The sequence below is a fragment of the Aspergillus thermomutatus genome (assembly GCF_002237265.1).
Source record: "Aspergillus thermomutatus strain HMR AF 39 chromosome Unknown NODE_33, whole genome shotgun sequence".
Lineage (NCBI taxonomy): Eukaryota > Fungi > Ascomycota > Eurotiomycetes > Eurotiales > Aspergillaceae > Aspergillus > Aspergillus thermomutatus.
Window position 1 is genome coordinate 90,167 of NW_020798082.1, and position 14,999 is coordinate 105,165.

Consider the following 14,999-nt stretch of genomic DNA (forward strand, 5'->3'; position numbering starts at 1 on the left):
TCTGCCTCATCATCCTCTCGTCATTATTGGCGCCTGAAGCACACCCCACCTCCAATTGCAACCCTGTGAGATGGCCTATCCTTTACCTTCCTCGTTTAAGAGCGCAGTCCTGATGAGATGAGTCCAGGACACGAAGACCTCATCCCAATGACAGCCTCCAAGTTAGGGATGCCGCCCAAGAACAGCGCTCCTTCACGGAAGCGCGCTCTCGTGCTACCCATCATTGCTCCAAAGGACGATCGTACAACATCCAACCCCAGCTTTGATCCCTCCATGACCGAGCAAATTCCACTGCCCAGACCACGTTCGCGATTTCCTCCGCGGTCTCGTACAGGGTGCTGGTAGGTCTTTCCGGTCAAGAGTCCTCGCTTTGAGCGGGCGGTGTGCTGATATCACACTTGCTTCCCTCTAGGACATGTAGAGTGAGCCAGCTCTTTCATCTTTGAACTTGCCTGCGGGGTACATGGAATTTACTGACTTGTATGTCTTGAATTGGATTAGAGTCGCAAAGGTTAGTCTAAGCCTCCTCACATTGCGCCGTCCCATCTGGCATATTCGGGACAGGTTGACCTTTTGATTGGATTGGACTTTAGTAACTGGTCTACAGTCAAGTGCGACGAAGGTCATCCGCAGTGCAATGTAAATGCAACTTGGCTCTTGAATTATCCTCTCTGGGAATGCAGTCTGACTCCTATATACTTAGCAATGTTCGAGATTGGGTCACATCTGTGACTATCGACCTCGCCTATCTTTTCGCGATGACACACGCCGAGTCATAGAACGGATGTTGGATATCAGAACCGCAGGCAATACGGTTTGGGATCGTGAGACACCTTTGCTTTCTGTTTTCCCCCGAGATATGATGGCGATCCACTAACCCGGCCATGTCAAATAGCAGCAAACGCATGTTCACAAAGCAAGAGCGCCTCGAGCGATTTCGCGACGGATGATCTCCTACCCCCTTTTTCACTGCTCACATCGGATGAAGAGCGGGAGAGGAGGGCAGAAACATCGAGACCTGGCACATATCACGTCATCGTCATTCCAGAGAGTTTTACGCATCTTCCAGAGTACATTGAGAACGCGTCTGAAGAAGGACTCGGAGATACAGTCTCAAGTCCCTTGTCCGGAAGCACCGAGACTGACCAATTTGCAAACGATCCGGAGCTTGAAGATTCCAACACGGTCATCCTGAAACAATTCAAGGACACTAAACGATCATCGTCTTCTCAGTATCTGAGTCCAAGCCGTTCACCCACATCCGACTTGCGCGAGTCTTCTCTTTCCGCCGCCACCGCGACATCTCAGAATGCCGCAGATGACGACCCAGTTCTGGACATGTTGGAACAGGAGAGTCTAGATGCGATTCTTCTCGGCCATTTTCGTGATGTGGTGTGGATGCAACTCGTCCCAGCCGGAGGAATATTCAACTTTGCGGGTGGAAGTTTATTAGACACCGATGTCTTCGACCGTGAAGCCACAAACTTTCCCCCTGTAAGATTTGCCATTCCCTAGCATACAAGATCAACCCTTTTTTTTTTTTTTTCCTAACGGCACGACCCATAGCTCTTCCATGCAATGATGGCAATTTCCGCCCTCAGTCTCGACCGAAAAAGTGGTAGCCACAGTGTAGACGCTCTGCATTACTATCACCAGGCATTTCTATCACTCCAAAACAGTATCCGGAGCGACAGAGACCTATTATCAGATGGCCTTTTCCTGACACATTTCTTGCTTTTGGCGTACGAGGTTGGTTTCCCCCGTCTTTTCCATCAAATCCGCGCGGGTCGGATGTGCTATGCGACGTCCACTTACACTCCAAGTACGTAGCTTGCGGCAGCTGAGCTCGATGGCTCAAGCCTATGGTCTCACCACATCTCTCGATTACTCCACATATCGGCTCTGAGGCGCTCAACGTTCGGATCCGAGCCATACCCGCACCTAGTCTGGTGGATTTGCAGCGTTGATCTATACGCTCTTCTAAGCGGAGCGGGGACTGGGGCTTTTGTCCAGGAAGCGATGGCAAATCCAGATTTGTTCCCTGGGCTTGGTGCTTTCCAACAGCCTACGCATATTGAAAGCTATCGCAGTGTCTCTCTTGAAGACGGGAACTCCTCAATTGTATTAGGGCTATACCATGATACTTTCAAGCTCGCTGCAAGACTCGGATTCCTTGCAGCGGAGTCACGCAGAATCAACCTGCCCTTTCCATGTTCCCATCAGGACCAACGTCAAAGGGATGTTTGCGAGTGGCGCGAAGCGTTATGGCAGTTGTGGAACTCGCCAGAAGCTCAGTTTCTTGCCCGGGCACAAGGGAGCTTACCACTATTTCTACAAGAAATCCTCTGGCAGGTTAGTTGCTTTGTCACTTTGATCCTCTTGAGCCCCCATGATACTGACCGCTCGGTGGAAGTCCTCTCTGCTATACCATACCTCGCTCCTCGTCTCCTACACCAGTCTGTGGCCTGGGCAGCGTTTCGGGCCCGGAGCTGCGCCTCAAGAAGAAGTCCGCCACCATGCTGCTGCAGTCTTCAGCGTCGCAGAATCTGTGATGGCGCAAAGCAAAGCGAATGGCTGGCGCTCTGTGACCTTTCCTGTCTTCCTGGCGGGATCCGTCACCCCCTCCAGTGATCTCAAAGTGATGGCATTGGAGATGCTCTCCAGATTAGAGGCGCAAGAGATCGGTCGCAATGCAACAACCATCCGGTATCTACTTCAGGTGGTATATGAGCGACAGATGCAGCAATCCCGGGGCGTCGGCCATCCGGGGAGTGCTGACTGGATCGAGGTTCTTGCTGAACACGGTCTGCCTCTGGTGACTTTCGGGTGACACGACAGTGATGATGGATTTATTTGGATGATACCCCTTTTCTTTATGGTTTTGTCGGGGTGACTGTTACACGATTGAGCATGAGAACATGATTTTATATGTATCGGGTTGCAAAGGGACATGGTGCTGGGAATTTACCGCATATATAGGGGGCTGAAGAGCTGTGCCTTGTGGTTTTGTATGATATATGCTGGTCATGATACGAGTGAGGATTGAGAGAGACTTCACACAGAATCCGTGGATAGGCTCGCAGCGGGCCGATCCAGAGATGACCTTTCCCTTCTTCCAAGCTCTAGACTATCTGAGAGCCGTACTCTGGTAACCACGGATACTCCCATCATCAGCACCTAGGCGCCTGAATGGTACAAGTTTATCCGAGCACCAATGGTATAGCTTCTGCTATTGCTTCTTGGTCCTATGCAAGGTCTTCAGACTTAGCTGTGATCGATTGTTGCACGCGCTACCCAACATTGGCGCTTGCAGAAAAATTCGGTGCCATACCTTGTGCTCTTCAGTCATCCAGACACAAATCGCAGATATCCAAGACATCTCGACACAGTCATTGGACGCTGCCGAGTCGGACGATTTTGTTGTGCAAGCCAATAACAGCGAACCCAAGCGGGTTTTGGCACTCTAAATGTCTTGTCCGGCGGCTACTCCACGACTAGCACCCAGCATAGTTACGAGATGACCAGAAAGCATCAGACAAAGCCTGAAAGCAGTTGGGGCGGTCGTTGATAATTCTACAAGACGTACGGAGCATCGTCTCCTTCTTCATATCTTCATTTCTCTTCCTCGTCTCAAAGTGAGCTGCCTGAATAATACCTCTTCTCTCTTTCCCCCGCATCCCACTGCCTGCTGTTGTTACCCCTCATCGGTCTCTCTCTCTCTCTCTCTCTCTCTCACACCTCTGCGCCACCAGGCAGCGTGATTTCAGCCCACACCTACTCCCATCCACGGTCGCAATCGGTAAGAAAAAAAGCTATTCTGGCTTCTCATTCCTTTTCTCCTTTCCTGCACTCCGTTGTCGTTGCCCTTCTTTCTAACTTGTCATATTCCAGTCACTGACACGAGACTGAGCATTGTCGATCTATCGCTGCCATGAACCCCGGCAGTACCCATCAGGGTAATCCTTCTGAGGGAGAACTGTTTCTCAATTCCTCGAATCGAGCACCGGCAGAGTCTCCTGTGGTTGAGCCGTTACGCATCAGCAAAAGAGATACACCTTCACCAGCATCCCAGGGCTCTGCGCCGCTTCCATACCCTGATGACCGGCCCAGACTGGCCCAGATGCGCAGCTCGTCTGGTTCCACCGGGTCAAGTCCGACGACTATTGAATATGGACGACATGCGTCCCCTGTCTCATCAGTAAACAACTTGTCCTCGATGCCGGCAGGCTCAAGCGCAACGAGACCCTCGGAGTACCCGGCAGCTCTCCGGCCGCGGGACGGTCGCGAGCCCAAGCCCGCTACATTGGCCGAAAGACGGGGCAATACCGCTCCCAAACCATTACCAGAATCGCCGGGTCCAGATGCGCCAGACAGAGAAGCCTTGTTTGCCCGGAAATATCAGCGCGTACCGGCGCCTTCGGCCCCACCGTCAGACGGTATCCAGCGGGAGGGAAGTAATGCATATCCGGACTACCAGCAGCAGTATTGGCCGCCGCCTCAACCCTCGACTCCATCTGGAGTCTCTACGAGGCCAGCGGCGTCGCAGAGTCTACAGCCTCCTAGCAGCACAATCAATCGAATCAGCTCAACCGCATCCAATTCGACAACCCGTGCCCAGCGGGGATCGCCTCCACCCCCGGAAACTCCTATCGTTGGCCCTGGCCAACAACCTGAATCTGATATTGAGGCCCGCTATGCAGCTTCCGGCATTGCGGGCACCTCGACACTGGCAGGATTGCATGCGCAAAGTGCTGCCGCCCAGCGAAGAGCAGAACCATACGTCGGTCAGCTACCTAGAACCCAGCAGCACCAGCTTCCCGCTCAGCGGCCGTGGACTCCAACAGAGCAGCCGGGGACTCAACCACATGGTCCGCCCACAGTTTACCAAGGCGCCGAGGTCGTGGGATCACCGAATCCACCGGCGAGCTCTTATCATCCTCCGCCGCCTCAACCTGTCACGACACCGCCTCATGCCGCTGCTCAAGGCCAACAGGCGCCGAGGATTCCGCCCAACGCACTGGAGCAAGACCTTGAAAGGATGCGTATTAGTTCCTCGCCTCCCCCTGCGTACTCGAGTGTATCTGGACCCGCCGCTCCCCAAGGCTATCCAAGTGAAAAGCAACGTTTGTCGGCTTCGATGGGCCAGCCAGCTCCCGCAACGGGCCATCCAGCGACCATGGCTCCTACCAATGGTGCTGCTGCTGCGCCTGCAGCGCCTGCAGTCTCGCCTCAGGATCATCCCGCTTTTGCCAATGAACACCGGCAGCAGTCCCCGGCAGGTGTATCACCACAGAATGGCACTTCGGCCGGACGCCAGCCCACTCCTGTGCAGAATGCACAAGTCGCTTCCTTGCCCAGCTCATCGACAGTTCCTCCAGCCTCTCCACCGCCGCTCCCAGAAGGATGGATAGCTCATCTAGACCCTAATTCGGGACAGTACTATTATATTCACCTTCCAACTCAGTCGACCCAGTGGGAATTCCCCAAGGGACCGACTCCTTTGAACCTGAACGAAACTCCGCTGTCACCGGTCGGCAGCGTGTATAGTAGTCATCCTCTTGCCTCCCCCGGCCTTTCGGCTTTCGGAAAGCCACTGGCGTCTCCCGGCATACCTCTTACGCCTGGTCTAGCGCCCGGCTATGAGAGTCTGCAATCACCCGTTGTGGCTGGTTTCAGCGGGCCCCCTCCAAGCAGTGGAGTTGACCTGTACAAAGTTGCTCCAACCAACGGTGTCTACTTCGGGCCCTATCTCCGGTACACGAACATGGATCTCGAGCGCGGTATCTGGCTCGGCTCTATTCTGCTGGTCACCGACGCTGCCCAGCCGCCGACCATCCACATCCATCAGAGCGTCGATCTGTCGCCCAATCCCCGGCAGCTCAAGCCAATGAGCATTGCCGTGCACCAGCGCTGGACGTTTTACAAGTACGAGATTGACGTGCGGATGGAGGAGTCTGGTCCCGCCAAGTGGACGTATGCCATTACGTCGCATCTGGGCTGCACTCGGTACGAGTTCCTGGTGGCTGGCCGGTACGAGACGAACTGGCGCTTCGTCGCCACTTCCGGTAACGACTTTTCACTCAACGTGAATGCAAATGAGAGGTCCCGTCTGGGAGGAGTCGGTTTCATGTGGAAGGACATCATGCAGAAACATAACGAGATCGGGGGCTTCCATGCGCAGCTGTGCTCTGGCGGCCAGATTTACGCAGATCGAATGTGGAAGGAAGTTCCGTCCCTGAAGCAGTGGCTTGCGATCAGTGGAAAAGAGGCTCGCAAAAATGCCCCGTGGACGGCAGCGCATGAGGAGGATGTTTCTCATGCTTATTTCCATTACTATACCAGCCATTTTGACCAGCCTTATCTGAGGGAGTCGTTTGCTCAGATTCCGTACGTCTGCCAGATTGATGACCATGATATGTGAGTTTTACCCCTCACCTTGTCCTCTGCTGAAGGAGTAGCAACTGATGTTATCAGCTTTGATGGGTTCGGGTCGTACCCTGAGCATATGCAATTTTCAAACATGTTCAAGAACATCGGGCGAATCGGTATTGAAATGTATCTGCTCTTCCAACACCATACGACGCTGGACATCTTGCGAAATGTCAGCACCGACATAGATCTTTTCACCATCACGGGGACGGGTTGGCATTTCGTCAAGTATTTAGGACCAGCAGTTGTCGTCGTTGGCCCCGACTGTAGGTCGGAGCGAAACCCGCACCAAGTCATAGCTGGACCGACCTATCAGGGCATTTTCCCCAAGGTCGCCATGCTGCCTCCTTCGGTGCAGCACTGTATATGGATGCTGTCGGTCCCCGTCATCTACCCCCGGCTGGAGACTGCCGAGCACATCGCACATACTGTTGCCACGGGGAAGAGGGCCGTCACCGGGGCGTACAACGTGCTGGGCAAAGTCACGAGCTCTGTAGCCAGCGTGGTTGGCGCCAAAGATATGGTCGGTTCTGGTTTCGACTCGGTCAAGCGAGCTGTGGGTAAGTCTGGTCTCATGGGTGGAATACTGAGTCCCTTTGGGGAGTTTGATCTGCTCGATGAATTGCGGGATCAGTGGACGCATGAATCCAAGGTCTGTGAATCGAGTCGACTGTAATGCTCCATACCTGAGATGCTAATTTGGCATTACAGGATCTCGAACGGACGTATCTCATTCGCACACTTCAAGGCATCGCCCACCAGAAGTCCCTGCGAATGACCTTCCTTTCCGGTGCCGTCAACGTCTGCGGTGCGGGACTAGTGCACGACCCAGCTCACCCGCAAGACCACAAGACCATGTACCAGATCATCTCCTCAGCTGTTGTCAACAGCCCTCCCCCCTCGTACATCATCAAGCTCCTTCACAGCAGCCGCAAGCCCCTATACATTCCCGCGAACGGCCACCGCTCCACCCCGTCGCAACCCACAGATACCAAGGAAGACATGATGGAGATCTTCCAGACGGATGTCACGGGCCAAACGCGCGAATATCGTAAACTTATGGGTCGGCGCAACTACGTGGCCATTGTCGCCTACGACCCCGAGGTCGTGAGCACCATGTACGGCCAGAACATGGCCAATGGCAGCGGCAAGCTCAATCTCGCTGTCGATTTTATGGTTCAGGGTGACGGCACCTATGGGAATGTGGTCAAGTATGGGCCCGTCATCGTCCCAAGCCTGGAGCATGGGAAATGATATCGGTTCGACACAGGATGCCCTGTCGCAAGCGTTATTTGGGGTTTTTTTTTATTTTTTCCTTCTTTTCTTTTTTTTTTCTCACTTCATTCTGTGTTATGTGATGATGCATGACTTTTATTTCTCGTCAATCTCATCGTTGTTTGGCCCATTCTTTGATATATACCATGTGTTCATAGCGACGAGCTTAGATTGTCTTAAGTCATTTTTGAAACAGTCATGTGTTCTTTTTTGGGTTCTTTTCATCCCTCAGTGACTTCACGCAGACAACCAACGTTGAGCATGCCTGGCCCATTACGCGAGCCAATGGGAGCTAGATTCATCCTCAAAGCAGCATCTCTCCACATCCGCAAAATGATATGATATCGCAAGATTTCGCCTGGCTAGCTTCAGACGGATTTTCGTTCGAAAGTGATAGGCAAAATGCATTATCTTGTTCAAATCGTTACTGTCGCGCTGATAAAGAAGCAAGTGGGGAAAAAAAAAAAAAAAAGATCATCCGTCGAACCGCTATCGTTTCAATCAGAGAATGTGAACCACCAAAACCATGTGATCATGATGCCCTGGTCTTGAATATTCTCAGACACTATCTCTTGCCAGTTGGGTCACCACCTGGTACACAAAGCCCAAGCCGCCAGAAATAGTCGCGATGTGCAAAGAATAGCTCCCACAGCCGGTATCTGGAGGAAATGAGATGCCAAGGGAGGCTGAATGGCGTCTGTGGTTGCTTATGATCAGCAACGACAGCATTTGCACTACTGTCAGAATTTCCATCTTTCAAAACAGCCTGATGGGGTGATTCGACTCGTTTCGATAGGGGTTGCTTGTCCAAAATGATATCATCAAACTCCTTCAGCATCAGCCCTACAGCTTCATCCGTCCCTGCAATGCATCGAGCATCGCTGTCGCCTTGGCATATTTTGATGTCATGGGGTAACGGTGGAAGCTCCGCTTTAGCGATAAATATCTCCCCCGCGTGCATCTCATAGCCCCATTCCTGCAGTGGGAGTAGGGGCACCGGATCGTTGACATGTGTGACTCTTCGAAATCTTGGGTCCCGGGCATCAGCTCCCTTTCCTTCCCTCAAGCCATCCAGATCGAAGATTCGATCCAGAAATCCGACAAGTGCCTTGTTTCCGATCCTTGGCTCTCCGAACGTGGTGACTTGTGGATCCCACCCGCGTAGCTGCATTTCGACACCGGCGAGTGCGGCGACGGCGCCACCAAGCGAGTGACCGACCAAGATCAAGTCGTAATCCGGATACCGGGCCCTTGCCGCAGACACGTGCTTGAGTACTATGGCGCGAGTGTTGCTCCAAGAGGTCAAAAAACCTGCATGGACGGTGCAGTTCAGACATTGTAAAAGGGCAGACTCTTTTCCATTCTCGGGATGATACGGTACATAGGCCTGAGGATAGGCAGATAGATCGATGATCGTGTTGGCGATCGAGTAAGTACCGCGAAAGGCAACGATGATGCGTTTCGGGGATGGTTCATGAGATAGGGCTATGTAGCCACAGGAATCGGAGAGGAAAGGGCCGGTATTCCATGTCTGGAGACGATAAGCGCTTATTATCATGCTTAAATAGGAAGAAAACAAGTAATTGAGGGACCCTTAACATACGGTGACCAGTTCGAAGCCCTGGAATTCGCTACAACGACTGAGACACTCGAATGGCTTCCGAACTTCAGTGGTTCCAACACAGTACGAGACATCGACGATACGTGCGAGCTCTTCTAGTGAGCCAAAAAGTTCCTCAGATATCTGGTGTTGGCCTTCGTCGTCCCTGCCGAATATTGCGCCATCCACGCTCACAACGAAGAGACCGGAGAGGCTGGCGATAATAGTGAGACAGAACAGGCAATACTTGTGAAGCATGATTGAAGAAGCGCCCCATACCATGAGTCTCAGTCTCCTGGGCTAGAGAACATCGTTGATTGTCTGCTGTAGCAACAGCGGAACCGGCCCTTGCTCAAACCTTGGCCTTTCAGGACGATAGTGGAAATGGAGCTCGTGACGTGCTATTGTGACGTTGGAGAATCTGGGGTAGTCAGGTGACTCAGGTCCATGTCCACATGTCTCCGCTGCCCGAATCGTGCTAGTGTAGCAGTCCGATGACGTACGGATTGCGGTACAACACCAATGATCACTTCGGTACACCCTGATGGCCGGTCTCTGCTTCTCTGGGCTATTACAAAATACAAAACAACGATAACAATGTGGAGAGGAAGATATACAGTTTTTTATGTACACTTTCCAGTAGCTGTATAATGCTTCTTGAATATTTCAAGATGTTTCTTGCAGGTTGAAATGCCTATTGATATCAGTTGTCTACTGTGGTTGCAGTACCCCTGGAGGTATGCATTGGGGATTGCTCATTGATATCAAACTTGTTCAACTGAGTCTATATCCAATTATTTGAGTGCCAGACTCCAGGATAGACATTTCAGGACAACGTCGGCTACGTTGCTGAAGAAGCATGGTAGGCGTGGACGGACATCTAGATGGTCCAGACCACGACACGACCATCAACTCCACTCGCTAGCACGCAACCGTTAGTGACACCCTTCTCCGATAAGGCGGCAGTGCCTGATAATAGAGCTTGTAGGACTTACTGCTAAATTGGTGGACCGCACCGCCCGCCTCTTCATACACCCTGATCGTGTTGATGGTGTTCTGATGGATCGTCTTAAGTTGTGTGTCCGCATGAGTCTGTCCCTTGAGATCCATCTGGCGGAACATATTGAGGGCTGACTCCTCCCGCACACTGCCGGCTCCGGCTCCCGTCTTGCTCTCGATAGTACCTGCCAACTTCCACCCGCTCTCATCACCTCTGAAGCGGAATGGCTCGCAATCCTAGTGACGGTCAGCATGATAGACTCCTCACTACTACAATGGTCATTAGAACTCACATGGCCGGCGGCAATGATCTCATTTTCCCCGTTCCATATCAGGCTATTGAACGGTAAGAGGCGAGTAGTGATGTTCAACATGGCCCGAGGAGGTTGTTCGGGGCCACTGGGGTAAACAACAGTGACACTGCTGTCATGACCAGTGAAGGCCAGAGCGTTTCCACTTGGGGAGAAGCATACGCCATGAATCCATCCAGCCGAGTCGTTAAGAAACTCCCCGCAGATTGTGTTGAACGGAAGACGTTCTCCCCAAGCACTTGGCTCCGGGCGAGTGTCGATACCCTTGATGAAACTGGAGAAAACCCGTGCGTGAGAGTCCGTCGAACCCGCAGCCAGCAGAACGGAGTTTGGGTGCCACGCGAGAGTGGTGATGGTGCTCCGTATGGGCTTCTTCAGGTGCTTTGAAATCCACCAGTCGTTCTCCTCTTCGAAGTAGCAGACGGCAATGACGCGGGCTCCCGAGCCAACGGCGAATTTCTGCTCTGATGGGGACCAACGCACAAAAGTTGCAGCTCTGTTAATCCGGAGAAGAACTAGGGTCGGCTTCCAACCCGTCGGAGTTTGTTCCCAAACATAAGCGTTACGATCTGTACGCGAGGGGTCGGTCAGCTGGTGCTAGGGTCAGGATGGATGCGGATCTGTGAAGGATGGGGTACCTTGGGAGCAAGTAACGATGCGGCCACTATTGGGAGCAATATCAACACTTGTCACTGTCTTTTCGTGTCCCTTGAGTTCATCGGTCAAGGAGAACTTGCTGCCGGCTCGCTGATAGAGCTCCACATTGTTCTCCCTTGCAACGGCCAAGGTGCTCTTATCACTTGAGAAGGAGTGATCCGCAATTGGACTGTGAAACAAATGATGGACCTCAGGTGCAGACATGGCAGTACAAACGACAGGAGGAGCTCTCTACTGTCGTGCGAAAACGATGATTATTTGAAGTGAGGTACGGGGTAGTTAGGGGGAGCAACTACCTTGAATCGTCATGCGGGATAACTGGTGGAGTTGGGAGAGAGATGACCGATGGAGCGGGCTGAGCGATTAGGTAACGCATCACATGATTAAGGAGCTGAGTACGTCCACACGGCAAAAGATGGGCGAATGGTGTTCATGCATTATTGGAACGCGTTCGACAGTAGCTCACTACATAAGCTCCTCGAATTTTTCGCACGCCTCCCCTCATTAAGACTCAGTAATTCGGTCAGATCCCTGTCTCTTTGAACCATGTCCGCAAGAGTGGCCTCCGTACGCGGCGGCAATCAGAACAAATCTGTGCCTGCTGGTCTACCGAACCAAACGTCAGTCTCGCTGCCTGTGGTCCTTTTGCTAATTGGAGCTGTCTGACAGAAAACCAGGCTTTACTGTACCAATCTCCCGGACAAACTTCGAAAGTATGACTTACGGTTATCGCTCTATACTCTTTTCTCTACCTACGGTACAGTCTTGGACGTCGTGGCCATGAAAACTGAGAAAATGCGCGGTCAAGCGCATATTGTTTTCAAGGATATCCAGGCTAGCACGCAAGCTATGCGCGCGTTACAGGGCTTCGATTTCTTCGGGAAAGAAATGGTAGGTGGTTTTTGGTTCAAAGGTCTTGCCATTGGTCTTAACACGGTGTATTTTCAGAAAATTGTCTATGCCAAGGGCACCTCGGATGTCATCGCCAGGCTACGAGGGACCTACAACGTCTCCACAGCTGCTGCTGCCCAAGCTGCAGGTACCTCCACAGACCTCCAGAAATCGATCTTCAGCGGGCCCCCTGGATCTACAGCACTACCCCCAAAACCCACAGGGCAGGTCAACGGCGAGGCCCAGCCAGCTCTTGGAACTAAGCGGCCGCGTGAGGAAGAAAGTGATGAAGAGGAGGCACCGATGGACGAGGACAGTGACGTGCCAATGGAAGCCTCGTCAGATGAAGATTAAGAGCGCATGGTCACTTGCCGCTATCCCTGGTTCAGAGAGAGGGATCAGTAGGAGGAGGAGGCGCCAAAGGACTTCTCGAAGCATCGTTTGCTTCAAAAACCACCTGATTTGACTCCGGAAAAGGTTCTTGCGTATCTGTTGTTGCGAAAATTTCACATGGCAGAGGAAGACCAACGCAATTGCCCACCAGCCCGAGCCAGATAAGGAGATACGTTTCGGGATTGATTTTTCGCCACCCTGCGATACGCATCATCGCATCTGCGGTGTTGCAAGGGTGAACGAAGAATGCCGGAGCACCAGATTCGGGATGATACTACGGACTGTGAGCTCCCGCAACGATCTGATATGCGAGAAAAAAAAAAAAGCACATGCACCTACGCCAACACTAATGCCACCCATGACACCCACACTTTGCAGTTCCTTTCTGTACTGGTCCGGTACCAGATGATGATAGACAGCGTCTATCTCTAGCGACTGTGGATGACCATCACGCCGTAACAGGAAATATAGGACGGGGACGCGGTATACGGGGGACAGAAGGATATCATAATCTACATGTAATCCGGGACTCGTTTGGGATGTACGAATCAGAGCTTCCTGGTGTTGGCTGTCAGATCATAGTGCAGATGTACATAGGAGCACATTCTCCACGAACAGGATCATCTTCGCACAAATTTGGTTCTTGAGAGTCGCCCAGTTCTGGAGGGACGTCGTCAATGTGTTGGCCGGTGATGTTTTCAAAGCTTCGCGAAATTTTGAGAATAGCGCCAGTAGTCTAGATGGTCGACGAAGCAGAGGATGAAAATGACATCAGAAAGTCCAGCCTCACAGTTTCTGTCCAGGGTACCCATCTCGACCGCTCGAAAAGAGCAGGAGCACCTCTCAAGAGTGAAGAAATCCTTACCTTTTGCACAAGCCTCACGGAGGACCAACCCACATGAACTGGATCGTTGGCCAGATCATGAACTCGATCCAGGAAGGCGCGACAGGCGCTGGTGAATTCCTCTGGAGTTAGCGAGGGAAAGGCCGAAAGGGTGGGCTGATTGGATGGAGACGCCATTCGACTGCGCGGCCAGCAGAGACGCGGTGTAGGTAAAGCTGGATAATAGGTAGAGTGCTCGGTAGCCGACAAAGACCGATTGCAGAAGCTCTTGCGTTGCGGTGCAGAATGCAGAAGTACTGTACACCGACTCAGTTGACACTGTTGGCCAGGACGCGTTCAGAACTCCGGGCTGGCATTGATCAATGGTACGTTGTTGTTTGCAGAAGTACTTAGGCAGCTGTGCGGCAAGTATCCATTTGACCGTCCCCGTCCCAAAAGTCCAAAACACAACCTCCGGATACGGAAAGCTTCCGAACGGTAAGCAGAGAGTCTGTACTCTGTACTCCGTACTGATGCTCCTTCTAGTGTCTATCCAGTATCTAGGTGATTAGCAGCGGTTAAGTTTCAGCAAGATATGTTGAGGTGGTGAAAACATCGATCCTGGAAGAAGAGAAGGGGATTGAGGGCAGCGAGCAGGTTTGAAGATTGTGATCTGGTGTGCGGAGTAGGAGGAAAATAATTTTGAACCACACAATTACTTGCAAGGATGATAATTAGATTGTGAACACGGAGTACAACAATTGGTATTCTGGAATCGAGATCTAACACTAATTTCTTCTAAAGTCATCCTTCATGATCCGGTACATCCAGCACACTTCAAAGTCCCCCCTTGCATTTGAGATTCTGTAGGCTCAATTTTATATAACACTTACCCAATGACAGGGAAGATTGGGATCAGGACTCGATATATCGTCTAGACTATGTCATTTGAAAGTCGGAGTTGAGTTAGAGTAGCTGTTTCACTTTGCAGGTGCTGTTTGAGACAACACTGTCTTCAGCCTTCGCAAATCTGTCTCCCACCGCTGCCACCACCTAGATATCTTCTAGACCAAGCTCTCCAATGTCCGTCTCTAAGTGTACTTGCTTACCGTTCGGTAAAGGTAAAAAGAAATACAAGATCGATGGAATCTAGTATCAAGACAGATAACGGTGTCTACCTGCGCAATTTCCCAACTCCAAGGCTCCGACAAGCTGTCCCGCCCTCGTCCAAAGCAAGCTGTCTGTTCCAACTTCCAAGGTTGTTATTATTGAGCTAACCTACCTGAGTAACATTGTTGTTACTTACACGGATTCATGCCTTGATAGTGTGAAAACGTGAGATAGGAGGTACCTTAGTCCTTTACCCACTATTGAATGATAACCAACCAGTCAGTAGTCAGTACCTTACCATGTTTCCCTGCTGGTTTCGAGCTTGATTCAGAAAAAAATAATCCCCTAATCATTATCAGTCAGCTTGTGGAGAATACTAATACATACAACGAGAGAATTAGAGATGGTTACATTAGGTCAGTAGGTCAGTAGGTAGAATAATCGTAAAAAGGTACTTTCTTTGTCCGTGTTCGGCGATGATGATGTCGTCTTCTTCGTCTCCATCAAAGCT

General features: G+C 51.7%; 5 protein-coding genes across 5 annotated transcripts; 3 read left to right on the forward strand and 2 right to left on the reverse strand.

Moving 5' to 3' along the window:
* Positions 1-147: 147 nt before the first annotated feature.
* Positions 148-2,830, forward strand: CDV56_107867 (uncharacterized protein; the record flags this gene model as incomplete). Its single annotated transcript, XM_026761486.1, has 4 exons — positions 148-341; positions 918-1,494; positions 1,831-2,352; positions 2,414-2,830. The coding sequence occupies 4 exons, from the start codon at positions 148-150 to the stop codon at positions 2,828-2,830; spliced, it is 1,710 nt and encodes a 569-aa protein (XP_026616873.1).
* A 1,101-nt stretch (positions 2,831-3,931) lies between these two features.
* CDV56_107992 (WW domain protein) lies at positions 3,932-7,683 on the forward strand (the record flags this gene model as incomplete). The annotated part of the gene is made up of 3 exons (XM_026761611.1): positions 3,932-6,417; positions 6,475-7,081; positions 7,141-7,683. 3 exons carry the CDS (start codon positions 3,932-3,934, stop codon positions 7,681-7,683), a joined length of 3,636 nt encoding a protein of 1,211 aa, XP_026616874.1.
* A 586-nt stretch (positions 7,684-8,269) lies between these two features.
* On the reverse strand, positions 8,270-9,586 carry CDV56_108137 (lipase family protein; the record flags this gene model as incomplete). Its single annotated transcript, XM_026761756.1, has 2 exons — positions 8,270-9,235; positions 9,308-9,586. The coding sequence occupies 2 exons, from the start codon at positions 9,584-9,586 to the stop codon at positions 8,270-8,272; spliced, it is 1,245 nt and encodes a 414-aa protein (XP_026616875.1).
* Positions 9,587-10,184: 598 nt separating this feature from the next.
* Positions 10,185-11,475, reverse strand: CDV56_108191 (WD40 repeat domain-containing protein; the record flags this gene model as incomplete). The annotated part of the gene is made up of 4 exons (XM_026761810.1): positions 10,185-10,225; positions 10,300-10,540; positions 10,597-11,183; positions 11,253-11,475. The coding sequence occupies 4 exons, from the start codon at positions 11,473-11,475 to the stop codon at positions 10,185-10,187; spliced, it is 1,092 nt and encodes a 363-aa protein (XP_026616876.1).
* A 342-nt stretch (positions 11,476-11,817) lies between these two features.
* On the forward strand, positions 11,818-12,516 carry CDV56_108236 (U2 snRNP complex subunit MSL1; the record flags this gene model as incomplete). The annotated part of the gene is made up of 3 exons (XM_026761855.1): positions 11,818-11,891; positions 11,949-12,162; positions 12,220-12,516. 3 exons carry the CDS (start codon positions 11,818-11,820, stop codon positions 12,514-12,516), a joined length of 585 nt encoding a protein of 194 aa, XP_026616877.1.
* Positions 12,517-14,999: the final 2,483 nt, after the last annotated feature.